Source organism: Prionailurus viverrinus, chromosome A1 (assembly GCF_022837055.1).
Source record: "Prionailurus viverrinus isolate Anna chromosome A1, UM_Priviv_1.0, whole genome shotgun sequence".
NCBI classification, from domain to species: Eukaryota; Metazoa; Chordata; class Mammalia; order Carnivora; family Felidae; genus Prionailurus; species Prionailurus viverrinus.
The window spans coordinates 53747627-53771776 of record NC_062561.1 but is presented as its reverse complement, the minus strand read 5'-3'; the positions used below and the strand labels follow the sequence as shown (position 1 = coordinate 53771776).

Sequence of the window (24150 nt, the reverse complement as noted above, 5' to 3'; positions counted from 1 at the left end):
TAACTATAGAGAACTGATGGTTACCAGAGGGGCAGGGGATGGGTCAAAAAGGCGATAGGGATCAAGGACTGCACTTGTTGTGATGAGCACTGGGTGTCATATGTAAGTGTTGAATCACTAAACTGTACGCCTGAAACTAATATCACACTGTATGTTAACTGGAACTGAAATAAAAACTCTTAAAAAAGAAAAAAAAAATTTACCCACACACCCTTTGACCCAGCATTCCAGTTCTTGAAATACTCTGTACAAATTTACTTCTTATATTCCCACTTACAAGAAATCATGTATTAAAGATAATTTGTTGCAGCAATGTTAATAAGAGCAAAAGATCAGATACAATCTAAACGCCCACCAACAGTGGACTCTTGTCAGGAGACAATTCTTGATGAGTCCTTCATGTTTCTGATTGTCTTCCAGGTGGAGGCAATGGCTGCCCTTCTTCTGTACTATCTTTTCAAGGATGTTTATATTGCAGACGGCTTTGAAAGAGAGAGCGTGTCACTCCCTAGGGCAGAGATGTGGGCATGTTTAGTGACCATTAAAAATACATTGGGTTCACTAAACTCAAGGTTCCACACTGTGTGTGGAAACATTACTTGGTCCTCTTTGTGTTTCTTAGTGGGAACTGAGGCTCAGGAGACTGGTCAAGAAAATGCTAATATATTCATGGCAGTCTCACTACATACACTGCCAAAAGAAAAAGGCTTTCAGAACCATATTGCTCATTATTTGGGCCAAAAGATCCCTCAAGTACTCTGCAATCATATATCGTAGAAAATTCAGTGATTGGCAATGACTAAATACACAATAAGATTTTGTATAATTTCAAGTTAATTCAAGAAATGAGCATTAAAACCCAGTGTAAGCCCCTCCAAACCAGTCAGTATGATAGCAAGAATATAAACATTTCATATTTTTTTCTAAATATCAGTCCAGATATTTTTATCACACATCATTTGTAAAAAGAAAACATATATGCAAAGATATCTTTACGACATTAACAATGTAAAACATACACACATCAACACACATTTCAAAATAATCTGATAACTTTACCAGAGAGGAATGACCACTAAATTACAGTAGCATAATTGATTCCATGGAATTTCACTAAACCATTAAAATAACAGAGAAACATTTAGATAAAATGCTTAAAAAATAAAAGAAACTCTGTGATAATTTCAACAACATTAAACACAGCTTTATAAATCCCAAAACTGGTAAAAGACACCAATATATTTTAAAATGAAAAGCTGTAAGAGAACAAGTGTGGTATTTTCTTCTTCCTAATTTCTTTCTCTTCATTGCTAATTTTTAAAAAGTATTCAACTTAATAAACTGTAATTTATTAAATACCAAGTATGTGCCAGATAATAGCGAGGTGCTAGAAATGTAACCACAAGGTCCTCGTCCTGGAGTTGCTCACAATTTATAAAGTGTTAGTTTTTGTGTCAAAAGACAAGTTACTGACAAACTTTAAAATAAGGTACAAAAAAACAAACACTGCTCACTATTAGGTTGTAAGATAAGACTACCTGGTGAATAAGCCATGTTCTAAAAGCTTTTCCTCACAGAGAGCAAGACAAGGCTTGCTTCTTTCTTTGGAGAGTTCTACCCTACTGTGTGCAAGTTAGGGCAATAGAGGTCCCAAACTTGCTTAACATCCTTTTAAGGACCTCTGCCATTTCCAAGGTCTCTAGAGAGACACTCCCTGAGAAAAAGAGTCCTTCTGGTTCACGGAGAGTGCATGCATGCATACAATGCATGGACAACCACATATGTGCCAGGCAACCTAGAGTTGATTTTGATAGAAACTCCACACTCTATACAGATCTATGCTCCTTCTCTATGATTCTCTCCTCCAAGCATCAAAAAACCCTTATTGACTGAGCTGTATTTATGCCACGGTCTTAACAAAGACTTGCTTTCCCCCTCAGAGGGAAAAGGCATAAATAATAAATTTGAGGCTTGCTGTTTTTACTTATGTGCCCAAAGCTATTTATGTTGACATTTAACTCTGTGTGTTGGAGTACAAGAGTGGGAGCAGGCATGGAAAGTGCTGTACTGACAAAAGAAACCCATCCAGGAGAAAACACTCACCTATCAAATACACTACTTGCTGGGCTCTGGCCTGATGGCAGGAGAACGCTGTGCACAAAAACTCCTTTCTCTCCCTTTATCCCTCACCTCATTCTAGCTTTCTGTGTAAACATAAGTTTGGGTGTCTTTTCCTGAAAAAAAATGGGATGAATCTAGGACTCTGAAATGGTACTCATCTCTAACGTCTAAAGCAAGAAAAAAGGGCAACAAACTCTAGCCCGGCTTGCAGCCATGCTGAAATGAAATAACTTCCATCTTTTACTGGACTGTAAAATAGCGCACATGCATCTTGTTGACTGTCCACTACTGAGATAGTCACTCCTTTACCAGAACAAGAAGTAGCATCCATATGTATCACTGGCTCTCCTACTGAGACAGTAAGGGGAGAAGGGGCAGGTGAAATCCTTGACCATCATTCTAAACTTCTAGTGTGGGATGTGTTAAAATGCCAACAAATATTAAAAAGTTAGTTGACAAACATAATTTGGAGGCCTTGTAATGTTATTTCTCTGTGTTTTTTAACCTACACTGAGTTCATTCAGAGTCACTAGACTGGCTATACTAATATACACAATTGAGTAGGGGAAAAAAAGATGCTTTATGATTGTAGTTAAGGACCACAAAATCCAAATTATATAAAGAAGGAAATAAGGATATCAACAGTGAAGAGGTCAATGGGATACAGTAACTAGAGTGAGGGGGGTAAAAGCACGTGAGGGAAGACAAATCAAGACTTAGGAAACATATTGGTAAAGATAAGGACTAGGATGTCCACAAACTAAGATGGAGTGTAGGAGGAAGACTGATATAGAAATTAACAGAAAAAGAAATGGTGGAGAAGGTGGATTTAACTAGGAGAGTGCCAATTTCACCATAGCATGACAACACACATAAGCAGTAGTAGAGAAAATACTAAAAAACAATCTACATGCACAAACACTCTTAGAGAACTATTTCTGACATTACTGAATGTACTCAGAATTACTAGACGATATTCTCAAAAGGAAGCAATCAGATCGCCTTACTCTCTGAGCTGTTTCTGCTGCTGCAGCCGCCATGGCAGCAGCCTTGGCCTTCTCGGCTTCATCGTATGTAGGAAGGGAGGTAGCGACACTGTAGGGAGGTGGCACGGGATAAAACTCACTGTAAACTTCTGAATCTGAAGAAAGGGATTAAAAAAGGACAACCATTAAAACAAACTATTTTTTTTTTAAATATTAAACAATATTATTTAAATATTAAATATTAAAATTAAATATTAATTTAATTAATTAATTAATTAATTAAATATTAAAACAAACAAACTAAAATTTTTACAGTCAAAAACATAATTTAATAATTTACAACAGGCTACTAAAGACTATTACTGCTATTTGTAGTCTTATTTTATAAAGCTAGGTAGTATGTAAGTTACTAATTCAATCCTATGTGTTAGTTTAGTCCCATATCTATTATAAAGGGAAAAGACTCATAAATATCATCTAAAGGCTGTTACAAAAAACAAAAATATCAAGAATGAAATCTGAAAATCTGTGCAAGACAAGGGAGGTGAGAAAGTCATCACATATGAGCATCCATTCTACCTACTGCTATGCTCAAAGAATTTAATTTACTTGCTCATAATCTCATAGCCTAAAAGTAGAAGTATCAGGAATAATAACACTTGTATAGTACTCATTATTTAATATGCCACTTCTATAGACATTAATCCTAGCAACTCTCAAGTTCAGAAAACTTAAGGAATTTGCCCAGTATTACACAACCAACAAGTGGCAGAGTCCAGGGATTTCCTAATTACCAATATTTGCTCTCATAACATGTAAGGTTCATTTTTTTTTTACATGTCAGTTTTAGCAACTGTCCAAATCTCTTCAGCAAACTCAACATTTCTCTTTCCTAAAAAAGACTGGTGATTTTTAGTTCTTTTTTACTCCTCTCCCCCTCTTCTCATTTTTTTCCGTATCTACCTAGTTTTTCAGAGTTTCTTTTTATGAAGAATTTTTCCCTCCCCAATTTTTAGATGATTTTTAAAATATGATCTTCAGAAATATAACACAATAGCAAGGGGAGAGTGCTAATTTTACTTTTTTTTTAAGTTTATTTATCTATTTGGAGAGTGACAGAGACAGAGCAAGTTGGGAAGGGAGCAGAGAGAGAGAGAGAGAAGGAGAATCCCAAGCAGACTCCACACTGCCAGCACAGAACCTGATGCGGGGCTCGAACTCACAAACCTGTGAGATCATGACCTGAGCTGAAACCAAGAGTTGGACGCTTAAGCAAATGAGCCACCCAGGAGCCCCAAAGAGTGCTAATTTAGAAAAAAAACCTGCATCACTTATCACCAACTTCAGCAGTACAGGTAAAGCGATACATACAGGTTGATATACTGATTAGACTCATGCTAGCATCACTGCCAAGAAAATCAGACTCTCAAAGTTATCCACACCCCAATGTCTGACATCACTTTCGTGATTTCCTCGATTATAAATACAGCATTTGCACATTTTCTATATCGGTTTATAATTTTCTCTATCAGAATTTCTTGCATTTCCACATGAAAACACATTTCACTCTAGCAATTCTTTTCCTTTTGTATTTTAATGTATACTGGTTTTAAAAGAAGTTTTTTAAATGCTATCAATAAGAGCTAAGGATATGAAGCTAGGCAATTTTTAATCCAATGACAGGTAATGCTAGTAGCAGCAGAACACTGAGTACCACCAAAATGGTACAAGGCTCATAAATCCTTAGAAATGACTTCTTATTCAGATGTAAAAACACCACACACAGTCAGGAAAATAGATTTCTTTAGTTCTGAAGCCTCGAATAGAAGCAAAATTTAAGTGAAAGCAATGGTTATAAATTTTAAGGCAGTAACATTAAAATTATAAATTTAAAAACTGGAACAATGACATACATTACCCAAAAGGATGAGATCTTTTACATTAACAACAGATATGTAATTTTTGAAAAGTTTTAACTCCCGTGAAAGGCAAAATGAAACTAACAAATGCAATGCAAACTGGGAAAAAGCACTGCTATAGTTTTAACTTTCACTGGTTAATTTTACTTATTTTTTATCTACCCTTTAAGGCAGCAGTTCTCAACCAGAAAATTTAAAGTCTGGGGAGCGCCAATCCTAGCTGCTCGTCTTAAGCTGTGTGACCTCAAGCAAATCACTTAAGCACTTTATGAAGCTCTACTTTCTCATCCATAAAACCGACTCAGTAAGGCTGTTACTTGCTGTTATACGACAGGATTTAAGAGTAGTCAAGAGGACTCTGTAAACTGTAAAGCATTATACAAATGTCAACTATTATTATTGATGGCGCTCAGATCTATAAAACCAGCCATAAAGTGACCTACTGAAGAACATAATCTCCACAGAAAACTGGTACTGTCCATGCTTAAAATTTAACAGTAAAAGGCTGAAGAAAAACACTATTGATGTTTTTCATTAAAGAGAAGCAAACTTCTAGAATTACTCAGTTCTTGTGTTCAATTACAGTCATGAATGGCCTTTTAGTACAAGTGTAAAAATAAGAGACCAGTAGTCACACAGATTATAAGAATAACTGAATACCTAGGTAGCAAGGACAACCTGTCTTAAATGGAAATTTATCCAATCTCTAAAAATGACATGATCTGTGTGGCACCTGGGTGGCTTAGCTGGTTAAGCATCTAACTCTTAATTTTGGCTCAGGTCATGATCTCATGGTTGTGAGATCAAGCCCCATGTCAGGCTCCACACTAAGTGTGAAACCTGCTTGGGATTCTTTCTCTCTCTCTCTCTCTCTCTCTCTCTCTCTCTCTCTCTCTGCCCCTTCCCCACTAACACTGTTTCTCTCTCAAAATACATAAAAATTAAAAAAAAAAAAATGACATGCTCCATTATCAAAACTATTCTAGAGCACAGAAGAATGAGAAGCTTCTCAATTCATGCTATGTTGCTTCCATACATAATATTAACACTAAAACCACAAAGACAGTACAAGGGTTAAAGATCCCACTAATAAAATTGCAAAACTTTTGGGAAAAAAAACATTAACAAATATAAATCCAGAATGGATTAGAATATGGTAACAATTTAGTCTATGAATGCAGAAATGAATTGGCTTAAAAAGAAATCTAGTAATAACATATTTCATTATGTCAAAAATTAAAGGAGAAAAAAACATAATTCTGTGATAAAGACCCAAAAAGATGCCTTCAAGGTTTCTGGCCTAGTGGAGCCATTTACCGAAGTGAAGACAACTGACAAGGAAAAGGTTCAGTGATGGAGGAAGAAGCCACTGACAGTTTTAAAGGTACTGAAACCTCCTTTATTCTTTCAAACTCTTCCCATCAAGAGGTAGAGACTAATTGTCTTGAATAAAGACTAACCCCAGATATTCACTTCTAACAAATCAAATGTGGCAGACGTGACACTGTGTGACTTGAGTGGTAATGCCACAACAGGTGACACAGATTCTATTTGGCTTGTTCTTGGAACTCAGCCTCCATTCAGTGAGGAAGCCCAGGCCACAAGAGGTCACGTACAGGTGTTCTGGCCAACAGTCTCAGCGGAGGCCCCAGCGGAAGCTTGCATCAGCTGCCAAATATGTAAATAAGGAAGCCTCAAGATGACTCCAGCTCCAGGTCACCAAAAGATAATAATAACATGAGATCCTGGGAGACAATCGCATAACTGAGTCTAGCCCACCCCAAAAACCATGAGAACTGATAACACTAAATGACTGCTACTTTACTCTGTTTGTTTTATGGTAGCTTGTTATACAGCCAGGCAATGGTGGCCACAAGAAAAAAACCTGTAATTTCAATCTTAGCATTGTCCATCATTCAAACACAGGCAAAGCATCAGGAAAATACCTCCTTTTCTTTCTTCAAGACTACCATCAAATAGATTTATTTTTCTTTTACCTAGACTAGAATAGCAAATTCACTGCACTATATTCTGGAAACTCGTAGAATAATGAAAAAAAAATTAGCCCAAAATAAATTTTAGCTAGCACCAATCCAGCTGTTAAATCCTATGGACAAAGACAAATAAAACTGATATAAATCAATATAAAAACTGTCCATCAAACTGGGCACTAAAGAAGCACATTGATCAAATAAACATTATATACAAACAAAAGGAGTAAGCATTTACTAAATTAGTGAGAATACCTTCGTAAGAAAATCATTTTCAGCAATTGCATAAAATTGTAAAGGGAAAAAGTAAATGGTATGATCTTTTTACACACCCATATGGTCTAGATAAAATTTGTAGAAGCAGAAATGGTAACAAGATAAGGTTGGCAGAAGTTTGAGAAGTATTGATATTGATTACAGAATAAGAGATAAGAAAGATGAATACTCTAGTGAAGGGTCTTCTAATATTAAAATGTTTCTTATAATAGATTTAAAAAGTGTTTCCTAAAGAATACATAAAATACGTAGAGGTTATTTACAATCGTATACAAAAGCACATTTAAAAATTTAAATATTTATTTTTGAGAGAGTGCAAGCAGGGGAGGGGCAGAGAAAGAAGAGGATAAAGGATCCAAGCAAGCTCTGCACTGACAGCAGGGAGCTCCACGCGGGGCTCGAACTCACAAACTGTGAGATCAGACCTGAGCCAAAGTTGGACGCTCAACCAACTGAGCTACCCAGACGCCCCTAAACTTTTTTCAATTATATAATGATTAACTCCAAGAAACAACAAATGTTTGCAAGGATGTGCAGAAAAATAAACTCTCATGCACTGCTATGGGAATGCAAACTGGTGCAGCCACTGTGAAAAACAGTATGGAAGTTTAAAAAGTCAAAAATAGGGGGTGCCCAGGTGGCTCAGTCGGTTAAGAGTCTGACCTCAGCTCAGGTCATGATCTCACCATTCATGGGTTTGAGCCCTGCGTCGGGCTCTGTGCTGACAGCTCAGAGCCTGGAGCCTGCTTCCGATTCTGTGTCTCCATCTCTCTCTGTCCCTTCCCAACTCTCACGAGTGCTCTCTCACTTTCTCTCTAAAAACTAAATAAACATTAAAAAAAAAATTTTTTAAGTCAAAAATAGAACTACCCTATGACCAAGTAATCGTACACTACTGGGTATTTACCCAAAGAACATGAAAACATTAATTTGAAAGGATATATGGGCCCCTGTATTTATTGTAGCACTATTTACAATAGCCAAATAGCCAAATTATGAAAGAAGCCCTAGTGTCCACTGGTAGATGAAAGGATACAAAGGATATGGTGTGTATGTATATAGTGGAGTATTATTCAGCTTTTTTAAAAAAGAATGAAATCTTGCCATTTGCAACAACATGGATGGAGCTAGAGAGTACAATGCTAAGTGAAATAAGTCAGGGAAACACAAATACCATATGACTTTACTCATATGTGGAATTTAAGAAACAAAACAAATGAGCAAAGGAAAGAAAACGAGACAAACCAAAAATGAGACTATGAGACTATTAACCACAGACAACAAACAAATGGTTATTGGAAGGACGTGAGTAAAGGGATGAATGAAATAGGTGAAGGGGATTAAGAGTACACTTATGATGAGCACTGAAATGTACAGAACTGCTAAATTATTGTACACCTGAAACTAATATAACACTGTATGTTAACTGTACTGGAATAAAAGTAAAGAATAAAAAATAAATTATATAATGATTAGCTTAGCATTCCTGGGAAAATACAAATTGTGGCCGGAGAAACTGAGGAGGATATCTCTTTAGAATGACCTGAAAAGATAAGATGAACAGTAAGAAGCCGGAACCACTGTTGTATGTCCAGGAATTACTACCATATGTATGTGATAACATTATGTACACCCTTCACCTCCGTTCACACATACCACATTCCTGCTCACACTCAGCATCAATAATACCTTGTTTTACAACTATGTAAGTAAATATACACAAACACAAATATATAAAAATATGTCGTGTACATACAATGTATTTATTTCTTCCAAAAGCAATATGCTACTCTGTTGGAAATAGTAATAAGCATAAACAAGTTTATACTTATAATTTTTTTTGAAAACAACAAGAACATGAGGCAAGTAATATATGAGTAAACATTTCACAAACTATCCTTGGGAAAACCTTTTTTTAAAAAAATCATAAAACCAGGAAGCCTCTTAATAGACTCGATAATTACACGAAACCATACTGGTTAAAAAAAAAAAAGGAGGGGCGCCTGGGTGGCGCAGTCGGTTAAGCGTCCGACTTTGGCCAGGTCACGATCTCGCGGTCCGTGAGTTCAAGCCCTGCGTCGGGCTCTGGGCTGATGGCTCAGAGCCTGGAGCCTGTTTCCGATTCTGTGTCTCCCTCTCTCTCTGCCCCTCCCCCGTTCATGCTCTGTCTCTCTCTGTCCCAAAAATAATTAAAAAAATAAAAATAAATAAATAAAAAAAAAAGGAGATATTAAAAATATTACTTGTCGTTTCAAACTAGAAACAATACCTGAAGTTGTAGGTACTTCCACAGTAATACTGCTATAAGGTGGAGGAGAAGAGTCAGTTTCAAGTACTGATGCAGAAGGAGCAGTCTGCGGTGTTGAGTTTGAAGTCGATGGTTGCTCTACAGCAGATGACTCTGAATTATCCTCTTCATTGTGAAGCTAAGAGAACAAGGAAAAAGAAAACAATAATGTAATTCTCATTATTATTTTTAAAAAATTTAAGCTGATTTTCAAAGACTGTTTTAGGCAAAGGATCACTTTTTAGCTAAAAACAAAGAAAAATAGCATTTAAAAAGATGAACAAAATTTGTAAGAGCCCTACGCAGTCATTAAAAAATTGTATTTTTGGTAGTTTCTTTACAATAAAATTGAGGTTCAAATTAAGCACTTGTAAAGAAAAAAAATCATGACCAAAATACATTCAAATCCATTCAATCCTAAGTTAATTATCATCTACCATGTATTAATCGCTACAAAGAAAACAACTAATACAACCACAATACCATTTCTATTACACTAGCATCTAGGATAAGAAATGTAACCTGAATTAATAAAATGAAATAATAATATATAAACATTTCAAAAATGCAGAATACTCTAAGGAGGTCTTCTCAAGTACCAGAAGAATTACTTATCAAGCAAGATGAATCAATGTGTATATAAAATCTTGGAAGACGCTCTTCAACACAACAAACGGACTGAAAGCTCAGAATTGCAAAATAATACGTTGGATCTGTATTTAACTCATTTAATCCTCACCACATATCTATGAAATAGTATTATCCCCATTTGACAGATTAAAATGGGGGAAGGGAACAACCCTGAAAGGGCTAGAGTAACTTGCTAGACATCACAACAGCCAGGACGGGTAAGGCCAGGACTCAAACCTGAGCAGCAGGGCTGCAGACTTCTTACTTCATTTACAAGTAACCTTTTAAAAAGTCTTTTAAAAACTTTAAATTTGTTAGAAGGTGATGATAACGGCATACAGTCAAACTAATTCGAGGTCAACCAAAAGCATCAGTATCTAAAAAGTGACTCATCAAAAAGGTACTATAATTGATCCCTATATTTGCAAAAGAGTTCTTATTAACTATTTAAAAGAATTTTAATATAATTTATTGTCAAGTTAGCTTACAGTATATACAGTGTGCTCTTGGTTTTGGGGGTAGAATCTCAAGATTCTTCGCCTACATACAACAGGCAGTGCTCATCCCAGCAAGTGCCCTTCTCAATGCCGATCACCCATTTTCCCCTCCCCCCAATGCCCCCCCATCAACCCTCAGTTTGTTCTCTGTATTTAAGAGTCTCTTATGGTTTGCCTCCCTCCCTCTATTTGTAACTATTATTTCCCCTTCTCTTATGAAATATTTTAAGATACTTTTAAATCTATTAGAACCTTGTTTTGAAAAGAAACTACAGGTCTTCAATATTATTCAATTTTCACATCTTAATTTATTCTTGTAAAGAAATTCAATGTTAAAAATCCCCCAAATAAATTCTGTCACACAGCAAAACTGTATAAACACAAATCTGAGTGTTGTGATGTGGTGAAATGAACATGCACTTGGAGTTTAAAAAGAGCATGCAAATTCTTGCTCTACCTTTTAGGAGCTTTGAGAAACCTCTTCTCTGTGCCTCAGTGTCTCCAAGTTTAAGTTCTAAATGCAGCCAAAATCCTCATAGCATTGTAAAATAATATTTGGAAGGCACCTAATATTAACATCTAACACACAGAAGGCATTTAATAAATACTAGTTTCCTCGTTCTTCCCCTTTAATATACTTTATTCTGTGACCTGAAATAATTGGGTGCTATCAGTCCAATAGTCACTCATATGCCTCTAAAAAAATTAAAAATATACATACGCAAAGTAAAATTTACTTCACTGCTGTTTGCATGTGTCTTGGTAAGTGATCTCACTAACACAATACTTTTGTCGAGTTCATAAATTTTAACAGAACTGCCATAAACATACCTAAAATCACTTCTCAATTTACTAAGACAGTTTTTTTCTCCATAACACCAAGGTTTATGTGACAGAATTCACTCACAGAAACTGAACTGTAAGGTCAAAGAATCATAAAGTGAATTTTGCATGAGCTTTGTATTTACCTGCAGTTTTCCAAGCAGGCACTACACGACCACCCTCCTGACTAGCAACACTGCCTCAGAGTCACAAAGCATCTTCCATGTTTCCTAGTACAAGTTACGCAGGGAACACCTAACTTAGTCATCTTTGATCATATTTTGAAAAGCAAAAATGTTAGACGAGCAAATTAAGGCAAATAAAAGTGAAGTACAGATATATACTAACATTCACAACTAAACAATTAACAGCGACGGTGTCAAAAAAGGAAACCACTGCTCCATCGCTACCATTAACAATGCAAATGTAAGTGAACTGTACTAAAGAAAACGCCTTATGACAAAACAGCTCTCCTCTGGTTCCTAAGAAACACTCCTTACCATATCAAATACATAAATGTGTTCCCCAGAATGACCAACTCATTTTTAAAACCTATCAAAATGTACTCAAATAACTGCAATAAAAAGAGTTAACTACAGATATTTTTATATATGATCTCAGAAGTAGAGCTCGGAACTTGTAAAACATACCCTAAATTATTTCAAATGCCCTACAGTTCCAGTTTTATTTTTAAAAAAAATTATACAGTGAACATTTGCCATGTATCAATAGTAAAACCCAATAACTCAGTCAATAATGTCTATCCACTGTAGCAGAGAACTTCCAAAATGCAATTTTTTTATTTGATCTCTTTGGTGCCTCTGTAAATTAACCTACTTTGAGTGCCTTTTAACTAAGTCCATTCAAGGGCTCAAACCAAATCACATGTTTATCAAAGCAGACAGTGTCATTTGTGGAAATTTTTCCTTTATCATGCTGTGCAATGATTCTATTTTACATTCTGTAAGGATTACCATAAACAGCAAAAAAAGGGGCAGGGATAAATAGAGTAGGACCTACATAAATACAATAATGAACAACGCACCTCCAAAGTTATCTTCCTAGCTTATCCTATTTATAAGTCTCCTGAAAAAAAACATGGGCACAGGAAGGGGCACCTGGGTGGCTCAGTCAGTTAAGCCTCTGATCCCTGATTTCAGCTCAGGTCATGATATGGTTTGTCATACTGAGCTTCCATATAGGAGTCTTTATCTCCCTCTCTCTCTACCCGCCCCTGGCTCGCTCATGTGCTCTCTCTCAAACTAAATAAATATTTTTTAAAAATAGCACATGAAAACTAAAACATGTCTTTTATATAGTGACCAGGGTGATGAAAAGTTGCACAGGGAGCCACAGCTTTTTAGCCTAAAGGATACTAGGATAACAAGAGGGCTATCTTCAACATACCTGTAGCTAATCCTTACTGATGTATGCTGACTATTTTTAATGATAAGACAACCTTAACCATTATGATTAACTCTACCTTGCCGTCCAGCCTTCTCATGTGTAAACTACTATTTATTTTCCTTTAAGCTCTCCTATGCTATGGCACTTCACTCTATCTTAACGTGATAAAAGATTAACATAATAACTGTGAGCTTTGCTTCTGAGAAGCCAGAAACCTAATGAATGTTTTCTAAACATACCAAGATGAGAATGTATGGATGTACTATGAAGTGTTCAGTGAGCAGTGTTTGAAAGAGAAAAAAAAAAATTGTAAGTTATTGGGGGGGGGGGGGGAAGTACGTGAAGAACTAATGTATATTTTGTATACTACCATATTCTTACATTTAATTTTAGCACAAAACAAAACTGGGAAGAAGAGTTCGTAGACGCAAGGAGATAAATTTTACCTCAATAAAAAACCTTTAAAATTTTTTAATTAGATATTTTAAATTATTAGAATGCTAGCTTTTCTGAAGGGCAACACTTTCAGGCAGATTTTGTATGATTCTCTGGCAAGGCTGCAGACCATATAACTGTTTTTCCCAGAAGAGTCCTACTTTTTATATTTACTGTTGCAGGGCTCCATTCAACTTAGCATTTTCTCCACCCCTTTCATTCTTAAGAAAACTGAATGGTCAATTCAATAGTCAACCTACATATAATGGGATTCTTGCCCTTTATATAATATTAATAGATGGCAAAGGCTGCTATAAGATAACATGACTCTAGCAAAAACCTATGGTAGTCTCTATTATTCTATGTTGCCTTAACACCTCAATTAAAGGAGAAAACAGATTAGAGTTGCAATAAAATCAACTGGTAGAGTCCAGCTACTCATTTTAATCACCCAAGAAGAAAATGAGCTACCTTATCTATGCCTCTAGGGATAAGGTGATAATAGCAGGAGCTACGAAATCCCTGCAGACAGCACAAGCGATCTAAACCAATAGCGTGGAACACAGGTTCCCACAAAGCACCGCTGCCTGGTATATGAAGTTAGATTTTCTACCAATAAAACTAAATTATAGCAGTCTTCCTTATATATATAAATATGCTATTAAGCAAAGTAACAGAACTGTCTTAATGTTAGGGTGTTTTTTCTTCGCTATAACTTTCCTGTCTCTGGACATTTATCCACTAATGAGAGCTAGCTTATGATAAAGCAAAAATATAAACAATTAGGAAAGAATGTATAAGCAATGAATGAATATTAATAAAAAACTGTCAGTTGGCAAATCATGCTTAATTTTCAGCTTCTTCTCTTGAAAGTACAGAATTTTAGTTGTTTTATATTTCATAATATAAACATATTTCTGCTAGTAAAACCTTTCTTCTTAGCATGAAAGAATATCATTATTTCATAGTGCTCCACAAACGGTACCATGAGTTCTAGATGCTCCATCACCTGAACAAGGCTGCAAAACAACTATTTAAAACCAAGTGTCGGGGCACCTGGATGGCTAAACTGGGTAAGTGTCTGACTCTTGATTTCAGCTCAGGTCATGATCTCATGCTTCATGACTTTAAGTTCAAGCCCTACATTGGACTCTGCACTGACAGTGCTAAGCCTGCTTAAGATTTTCTCTCTCTCTCTGACTCTCCCCTGCTCACACTCTTTCTTACAGAAAAACAAATACATAAACTTAACAACAAAAAAAAGTGTCATCAGATATTTTATCAAGGCACATCTTAGTTTTCTCTTAAACAAATAAGGGTTTTGGTTTCATTTCAAAACTGCTATTGTCTGCTTCCAACACGTCAACTGAAAAAAAGAACTGAGATCTCAGACATTAAAATAGAGTGAAACTATGAAAATAAATGTCACCACACATGAAATAAGCCCCTAATTCAGCAATCAGAATTTGAACATTCAAGAGCTTTTAAAATCAAAACCATTTAGGCACAAGAATGAAAAACAAGATCTAGTCAATTCTAATTGCAACCATTTCCTTCCAGCAAACTACCACTTGCAAGTCTGTACTGTGCTTCATGATGCCCTGTGGGGGCTTAGGGACCCTGACAACCTCTAATTAGATTTGGGAATGTTTCCACCTTCCCGATCAGATCATAACCTTCAGAAATTTGGAAAGTATGCTTTATTCATCCTGGTATACCCTAAAACAGGTAGCTGAGTGTAGAGCTTGAGTAGGCTTCACATAAAATACAGTTGTCTAAGCCTCCCAGAGTTTTTTTACCAAAATGGGGGAGGGAGTTTAGTCAAGTAATAGATGCACTTAACATTTCAAGATCAAGAATCATACTTCATATATTTCTATGATTTCCTCGGTGCTCTACATATAGTAGACACCTGAAATATTTAGTCATTCAACTTTTGTGGGCAGTTATTATTAATTAATAAGAAAATGTTTGTTATTAAGCCTACTAAAATTAAACCATATTTTCAGAAAAAAATCTCTGAATTACATTAAACAAGAAAATAAATTCCAACCCCACATCACCCAAGTCTTCAGAAAAACTACACTAGAGTCAGCCTTTCTTACCACAGCTAGACAAGACAACCAACAACAAAGAAAGTCACAAAAATCACATGCAGCTATCCTCTCCCATAAGCAAATCAATGAGTTGGCAAGGGTAAGGGTCACTGGATTACAGACAAACTACCTGAGAGTGTACGTACAGATAGAAGCATCAGGGACTCAGAGCACAAAGAAGTAGCGAAAGTTCATACACAGGATTTTTACTCATCAAAAAATAGTTTACTATGAAAGAATATAAGTACAAAACCAAAAACAGGTCATAAAAGGGATGATCTTTTGATAAAAGTTAGTAGAAATGAAAACTCTAAGAAAACAAATTTTACTGGACATAAGAAACAAAACAGCATCACACAGAAGGAATATAAATTATTAATGAAAAAAAGAAAATATTCCTAATAATTAAAAGAGCACAAACTGTTAGGAAGGATAGTGTTGGGACTCAAACTAAACTAGTAAGAGTATAAATTCACTGAACTACCTTGAAGAGCAATTTGGCAATTCCTATGAAAGCTGAAGGTGTGTAGGATACAATCATTCTACTTCCAGATGTCAACACTAGAAAACTCACTAGGACATAAAAATACATGTACAAGATTGCTCTCAGCAGTACTATCTGTAATAGTAAGATACTGAAAACAACAGTCTGCCAGCAGGAAATGAATATTATTTCATGATTTTATAACACAATTCAACACTTTAAATTGATGAATTTGATCAATATGAATCATCATAGATAAATCTTTAAAACATTCCAGGTGAAAAAGCAAGCTGCAAAAGTATAAAACAGCAAAAAACTGTAATAAGTACATTTTCACATAAATCTAAAACCTATCTATTTCATATAGTAAAAACATCCATAGAAATCATACACATCAACTTCAAGATAGCATACAAGGAAGAAGGGGGAGGCATGAATGCAAGGCTTTAAGCATACCTTTCCTTAAAAAAAGGAAAAAAAAGTTCAAAACTTGAAACAAACATGACAAAATGCTATTATCTCCATTTGCCATTATCTCCACAGTGGATATAAAACTATCTTGTATATTATTTTCTGTACTTTTATGTCTGAAATGTTTCATAATTTTAATATTTACATTTAAAACAAAAAGTTGAGCTGGCCAAGTTGTCTCCATGTATATTTATAGCACCCACGACTCCTTAAAAAAAATTAATCCACAATGAAAAACAGGCAATCAGAAAATGAGTCAAATACAGGGCAAAGAGAAAAGTATTAGGAAAAGATATGGTGGTTAGCACTGAATCCTCTTAAATACAGAACTAATGCTAAACATGGAGCTAAAGTCTAAGCTGCTGGCAGAAATCAGGAGCGCCTGGGTGGCTCAGTCAGTTAAGTGTCCAACTCTTGACCTTGGCTCAGGTTATGACTGCCCAGTTCGTGGGATGGAGTCCCACATTGGGCTCTGCACTGACAGTGCTAAGCCTGCTTGGGATTCTCTCTCTCCTCTCTCTCTGCTCCTCCCCTGCTCACGCTCTTTCTCTCTCTCATTCTCAAGATAAACAAATAAACTTAAAAAAAAACAAAAACAAAAACAAAAATCTGGAGCACCTAGGTGGCTCAGTTTGTTAATAGTTACGTATCCAACTCTTGATTTCAGCTCACATGATCTCATGGTTTGTGAATACTTGGGCTCTGCACTGACAGCCTGCTTGGGATTCCCTCTCCCTCTCTCTCTCTGCCCCTCCCCTGCTTGCACATGCTCCCCACCCCTCTCTCATTCTCAAAATAAATCAATAAACATTAAAAAAAAAAACTTTAACAAAAAAACCCAAAAAGCAAACATTACATAACCTAAAAAAGTAAAAATATATGTAACATAGAAATGAGGGACTGAGGAAAAAAAGAGATGAGAGAAAGTATCATTTATCTCATCTATCACAGCTGGGATTTAATCTCCAATACCTAAAATTAAAACATGCAGTTTTTTTAAATTATCCTAATTCCCTACTGGTTTTTGTATTTTTTCTTAATTTTGATGAAATCTTACATAACCGAACAGCTCTGTGTTAAACCTTTATCTAGAATTCAGCTGTTCATTTAGATTTTTTCCCCTGGTGTTGAATTCAAACAAAATCATATTTCATGTTTTCGTTTTTTAAAATAGCATAAATGGCATTATCCTATTTTTATAACATTATTCCTTTCTATAAGCACAAATGAAATTATGTGCACCAAATGCTAACATAAGTTATTTCTGGTTGCTAAGGTATGGATGCCTATATTGCTTCTTTCTTTGTACTCTTACTGCCTACATTTTTAAAAATAAGTATATATAACTTTTTAGAAAAATTAAAAAGGTCATTACAAAAACACACTTTAGTCTAGTAATTCTTACTTTAAGACTACACCCAAACAAACTAATCAGAAACTTAAAACAAGATTTCTTTATAAAGCTGTTCATCACAGTTTTACAGTAATGGAAAACTGGAAACAATCTATTCATCCAAATTAATATAGGAGTATCAAAAGAATGGAACCATTTAAGATGGTGTTTCTAACAGGATACTTAATGACATAAGGAAATGATCATGATATAGTATTAAAAAACTGACAAAATTGTGGATAAATTATGTATTATTCTATGTTTAAATAAGAAAAAGTGTTTCAAACTGACAGGTGACAAAATGGGCAGCATGAGTGCTTGCAAGTTGTACTTTATGTTTCTTTGTTTTTTACTTTTCTATTTTCTCCAAGTTCTCTAGAACTGAGATGAAAGTAAGAAACATTCGTTTTTATTCTTAAGACACAAAGTGATATATTAAAGACATTTCCATCTATGCTTAAAGAAAGAAGTTTCTGTAAGCTAGAAAACAGACACTATAAAATTTCTCCATTACCAAATTAAAAAAAAATCACCACATACTCTACATACATCCAATAACCTTTTATAACCATTATCTTTACAAGAAAAGAAAGGTATATAAACTGATATGATCTTTATTTTCCATCAATTAGTTAATAGCACTAATACATAAAGTAATACCAATATGTACCCATTTTCGTGTGATGATTTTCTAATAAAACACACTTTAGAGGCCAAAATTACTCAAAAGGGCTTTTTCTTGGTCTCTTATCCATCTTATAGCAGAGTTTGCTTTATGGGGTCCCTTTGCCTTTGTTAATCACATTACATATTCATGTACATCATTTACAAAGTCATTCTGTTTGCACAGGAACACTATCTAGTCCTTAATACTCCAGTTACAAGGATGGCACACTTACATCGTCAGCAACATGCCGCCAATATTCTGTTTTATTCAACAACTCAGCTAATAAACGACTCTGCAAACTTTCCACAAACAACTCTGTGAGAAAATGCTCAGTAAGCACCCAGTAAAGCAATAGTAAGCTACTATGGCAGTGACTGTTGTGCTGGTCAGTTTGCTTCCACTATAGCCCTATGTTTAAGTGTAAACAGTACTTCCTCAATCCAAACTAAACTCTAGAAATCAGATCTTTCACATTATCTAGATTCTGTATGGTAGGAAAGTGCAAACATGATGGGGACATATCAAAGGACATGGGAGATGAAAGAGGAAACCACTGGTCAAATCTGGGATGAGCTGAGCCTCATAATAAATGATAATAGTATCAAATTATAACCAGTAGAATAAAATAAGAATCCATTAATTCATACTAATATAAATGAATAAATAAACTGGAGGCAAGGAAATGTTTCCTTGTACAACTCTAAATAAATGTAGAAGAAATGAAAGAACTAGAAAATTACCATGACGACTACCATAGGTATAACTATTTCAGGCAATAATAACCAGTAAATTCTAAAGCCAGTTAGTGAAAGTATTGTTAGGAAAAAAATGGACATTTGTGGAGTATACTACAAAATAGCAGATGTGAATCTTTCCAAAACATTGTCATGAAAGACTTAAAAAATTAGACAACTGTTCTAGATTAAAAGAGACTAACAGAAGCACAATATTTAATAAAGAGCTACATCCTGATATTATAAAAAATATTTTCTTTTGCTATAAAAGATCTTAGGGAAACTAGTGAACTTTGCAGATTATATTATATCAATGCTACTGATTTTGATAATTTGCACTATAAGTTTATAAGACAATGCCTTTGATTTTACAAAATATACACGGAGATATTTAGATGTAAAAGTACAGCATGTCTGCTATTTACTTTCAAAAATGCTTGGGGGGGGCGGGGGAGGAAACAGTGTATGTTTGTATATATACATACAATGTAACGGGAATATCACAAAGCAAATATAATAAAAAATCAACATCTGAAGAAACTGTATACACGCTATACAGGATTCTTTGGAATCTTTTTCCACACTTTTTATAAGCCTAAAATTATTTTAAAATAAAAGTTAAAAAACAAAATGCTATACAATAAGAAAATAGAACAATATGTTGTACAAAAACCAACAGATTAACTTAAACTCTATAATCTGGCTTCTAACAATTTCCATTCCAGCATTAGAAATCCTATAAGATCATGAAAAACCTCCACACCTTCAGTCACTGTAGAAAATGGTTTCTCCACATTTAATCAAAATCCAACTTCCCCGGATGGCATTACAACCCTCAAAGGCCTCTCAAATATGTCAATCCTCCCACAGCTCCCCCTTATCTGGGAACAAGAAGAAAAGGGACATTTTCTTGGATATTGCCAGATCTAGATCAAGAGGCTCTCTTAAAGTTTACACTATCTATACAGCTTGTTAGACCCACTTTCATCTTATTATTACTATTCACAAGGGTCAAAAATCATTCCCCAGTTAAGCCTGACAAGCCAGCTCTCTACCCCCAACATCCCCTCTGCCTTAAGTCCTACTATGTTACAGGATCACTAAACCAACTTAACACCCCAGCTATAAAACAGGAAGTGATGATATTCAGAGTTGAGTTATCCAGAGACTACCTCAGTTCACCACTTTTCCTGACCTGACAGTCATCTATTCCTGCTTCTATAAAAAAGATTTCTACATCTAGTACTTGGTTCACAAACTCCTGGCATTTGCCTTTCTCACTTCCTTACTTCCACTAAGTCTATTCTTTGGGCCCTCCATTCACTGCCACTTGGTTTTACTTTCTATCCTATGCAGCCAGGATTATAAAGTGAAAAATTTACATGGCACACTCAATTTTCTAGCTCCTATATCCTCTGCTACATGTACACTACTGAGATCCAATCTGGAATGAGTCTCTCTGCTATTCTCCAGGTAGAAAGAGGAAAACAAATCACACAATTGTGCCACGAAAATTTAGTTTCTCATCTCAGCAGGGCCATCAGAATAGTCCTCACCACGACAGGTGTTTCAGCTCTGTCAACCTCCTATCCTCCACTTCCGACCGTGGAGCTCAGTCAAAATCTTTGCTTCCTACTTCACAGAGGAAAACAGGTTTTCAAGCAAAAATTCCTTCAACTTCTCTCCCCTGCATCTCTAAATTTAGCATTATGGCATCCATCCTAACATATTCTTTACTCCTAAATGCCAGACAACTGCACAGAGAAGATCCTGCCTCCCAAAGGCTCATTTTCTCTTTAAATTATGTCTCTCCTTCCTTTCTCCACTAATTTCTGCCTCTCTACCCACATGTATATTCTATTCATGCCATAGTTAAAAGAGAAAAACTGCCATCAGCTAAAAATAAAGTTTTTTTTCCCCTGTGCTTTTTGAACTATTTCCATCTTGCCTTTCTTTCCTTCCTTCAGTGACAAACACCCTAGAGAGAGAGAGAGAGAGAGAGAGAGAGAGAGATCTATTCTTACTCTGTGCACTTCTAATTCTCATTTCCTCTCAATCCATCACCAACTGGCTTTCACTCAAAGAGCTCTTGCTAGGAACACCTACCTCCTAATTGTTAAATCCCAAAGCCTTTTTTTCAGTCCTCATTATAAGAAAATCTTTAATACATTCAACTCGATTGAGTGTACTTCTAATTGGTTTTTCTTTAGCCTCCACAGAACTATTTCCTTCTGGTTTTCCTCCTACCTCTGACTACTCATTTTGTTTCTTTTGTAGGGGTCCTTATTTTACTCTGCCAACTTTAAAAAGTCTTAGCTAAAACTGAATCAAGAGCTGTGGAGACTGCCTCGAAGACAGACTGGACTGAAGCTGGATAGTGTGTAATTGATATGATTTAGTTTCATTTACCAAGGGCATAAGCAACTAACCCCATGTAACAATGCTGAAGTTGCTATTACAAGCATTCACCATTTAAAAAAAATAGCACAGTGTACTGTCTTCTGATTTTACATTCTCTTAGATGGCTGCGTAGCTGCTAATGAATAAACTAGAAAAGAAGATAACCTAGTATCAGAAGATCTAAATTTCCCACCCCTCCTAACTGCATAATCTTCACTGGTCTTTGGGCTTCATCTTCTTTCTGTGAATCATTCATTTTCATTCAGTAGTCAGTTATCTAACATCTACTAAGTGCCTAATATGTTCTAGGTACCAGACTGGCTGCAAGAAATGGGTATAAATTCCAACCCATCAATCCCTAGAACTTCTAGCTTCTAACAACTAGGAGCTCTAGGCAAGGCCATGATACAGTATAACTAGGGCTGCAACAGAGAGAATAAAGGAAAATAAAAGTCTGTATCGTCTATCACAGATAAACCAGAGAGCCAAGACCAGCAAGGACCCAGGCCTGAAACATCAATTTTCCCTCAGCAAACACAGAGAAGCTACGAACAGAATCCTCAAGCAAAACTAAATACAGTAATAACAATTATGAGAAAAGCTGTTAATGATTCATCCAGGAAGGATAGCAAATGCCAAGATGCCACTACAGGCAAAAGTCAAAGGACTCATCCATCAGTGTTACATGCAAAAGCAAACCTTCAAAAGTTGGTTGATAAATCAAATACATAATCTCAATAACTTCACAATATCAGAAGCCAAACACACACACATTCTCTCTGTTCCTTTCAAAAAATCATGTGTTTCTACACTGACTCACACTATGTATTTTATTCCCATATAAATATTAGTTATTCTCATGCTATAGTGATCACTATATTGCCACATTTCTAAAGGCATGGTCAATACAGAAACACCATTATGCCTAGGTTTTCCACACAACTTGATGTGACTGCTGGCATTTTCTAATAAAAATTTACACACATGAATTCCATTACTGTATTGATTTGCCCTAGGAGCAAAGATGCACAAGACAAAAACATGTTATAACTTGTGCCTCTGAAGAAACCAGAGCAAAATTACTTCCCAGAGAGAAGCTGAGTAGGTGGTTCTCTATGTTACTCAAATTCCAACTGTCAGCAAATCTCAGCACACATAATAAAACAAATTTACCAAATAGGTTTTTCGGGGGGGTAGGGGGTGGGGGAGGGGGAAACCTGGTAATCTAAATGCTTTACTCTCTGCAAAACTGAATTTTGCTTTCAAAAGAAATCTTTAGTTAGCGTAAGTAAAACAGTGAAAGACTTGAAAGTACATATTTCATTATACAGTAATTTTGCTTTTAACTAGAGTCAATGAATAGCACTGTGTAGGCATGTATTACGTATAGACAAATGAAATAAAATACTAGCACAAACAGTTCTGAGCCCATCCTCAATCACCTGAATTGGGCTAAGAATAAGAAGCATACTGGGTTTAAACACAACAGGGTTGGAATCAACTTTTCTAGATTCAAATCTAGGCTCCAGCACTTACTAACTCTTGTGATCTACCTGGGCTTCAGTTTTATCATCTTAAACACAAAATGGTTACTCACAGGGTTTCTATAAGAATTATAAAATTAACACCTGTAAACACTTCGAATAATGCCTGACACAGTAAAACTCCAATAAGTGTTAGTTTAAAAAAACAAGACAAAGCCACTTTACATGTATCACCCACTTCTGTCTCTACGATAACCCTCTGAGTATGGCTGAGTAAAATGAGCACGGTGGAACAAGTATGAATTGAACTGACACACCTAGTTAGAAGCAGAGTCCAAGATTCAAATACAGGTTGTACTGTCTCTAAATTCAGACTCTTTCTATTTCAAAATGCCTCCAATAAAAAAATCAGGGGTAGTAATCCATTCTGCCACAAAATAACCTTTTTGAGTACTTCTTATGCTTATTCAAGTACGTACACACACACACACACACACACACACACACACACGCGCGCGCGCGCGCGCGCGCACACACACCCCATCTTTGAATCCACCCATCTACTTCCCTTCAGCGCCACTCCTCTAATCCAAGCCACCACTATCTCTTACCTAAACTATTGCCATAGCTTCCTAACTAAATTGCAGACACTAACATTTGTTAATTCTTGGTTGGTTCACCAAGAAATAATACAACACTGAAGCCCACCTATGTCAGTCAAGAACACATAAACACATCTTATAAAACACAAATCTTTTAGAAAAATATCTCCTTTAGAGGAGTACCCAACTTAAAGAAAATCTCCAACATGAAAGAAAAACAAAACAAAAATATTAAAAAGAAAGTTAACGTAGGGAGTAGAAAATAAAAAATCTCACTAATCTACAGTTGGATCTAGTTCCAGCATGGCAGTATAGGCCCCCTAAAGTCAAACCCTCCCACTGATAGCAACTAAAAACTTGGGACAACATACAAAGCAACCCAACTGCCTGAGCACTCTGAACACTAAAGAAAATAGGGATGTAGAGGAAAGTTAAAACTTGATGAAAC

The 24150-nt window shown here is 35.7% G+C and overlaps 1 protein-coding gene across 2 annotated transcripts in view; it reads right to left on the bottom strand.

The window, feature by feature from the left end:
- Positions 1-24150, bottom strand: part of NDFIP2 (Nedd4 family interacting protein 2) — a 65809-nt gene that overhangs the window by 22487 nt on the left and 19172 nt on the right. For both annotated transcript variants that reach the window (XM_047870668.1, XM_047870677.1), the window contains exons 4-5: positions 9563-9719; positions 3129-3262 (exon numbers count right to left, since the gene is read on the bottom strand). In XM_047870668.1, the coding sequence (XP_047726624.1) occupies positions 3129-3262; positions 9563-9719 (291 nt within the window). The remainder of the gene's footprint in view (positions 1-3128; positions 3263-9562; positions 9720-24150) is intronic.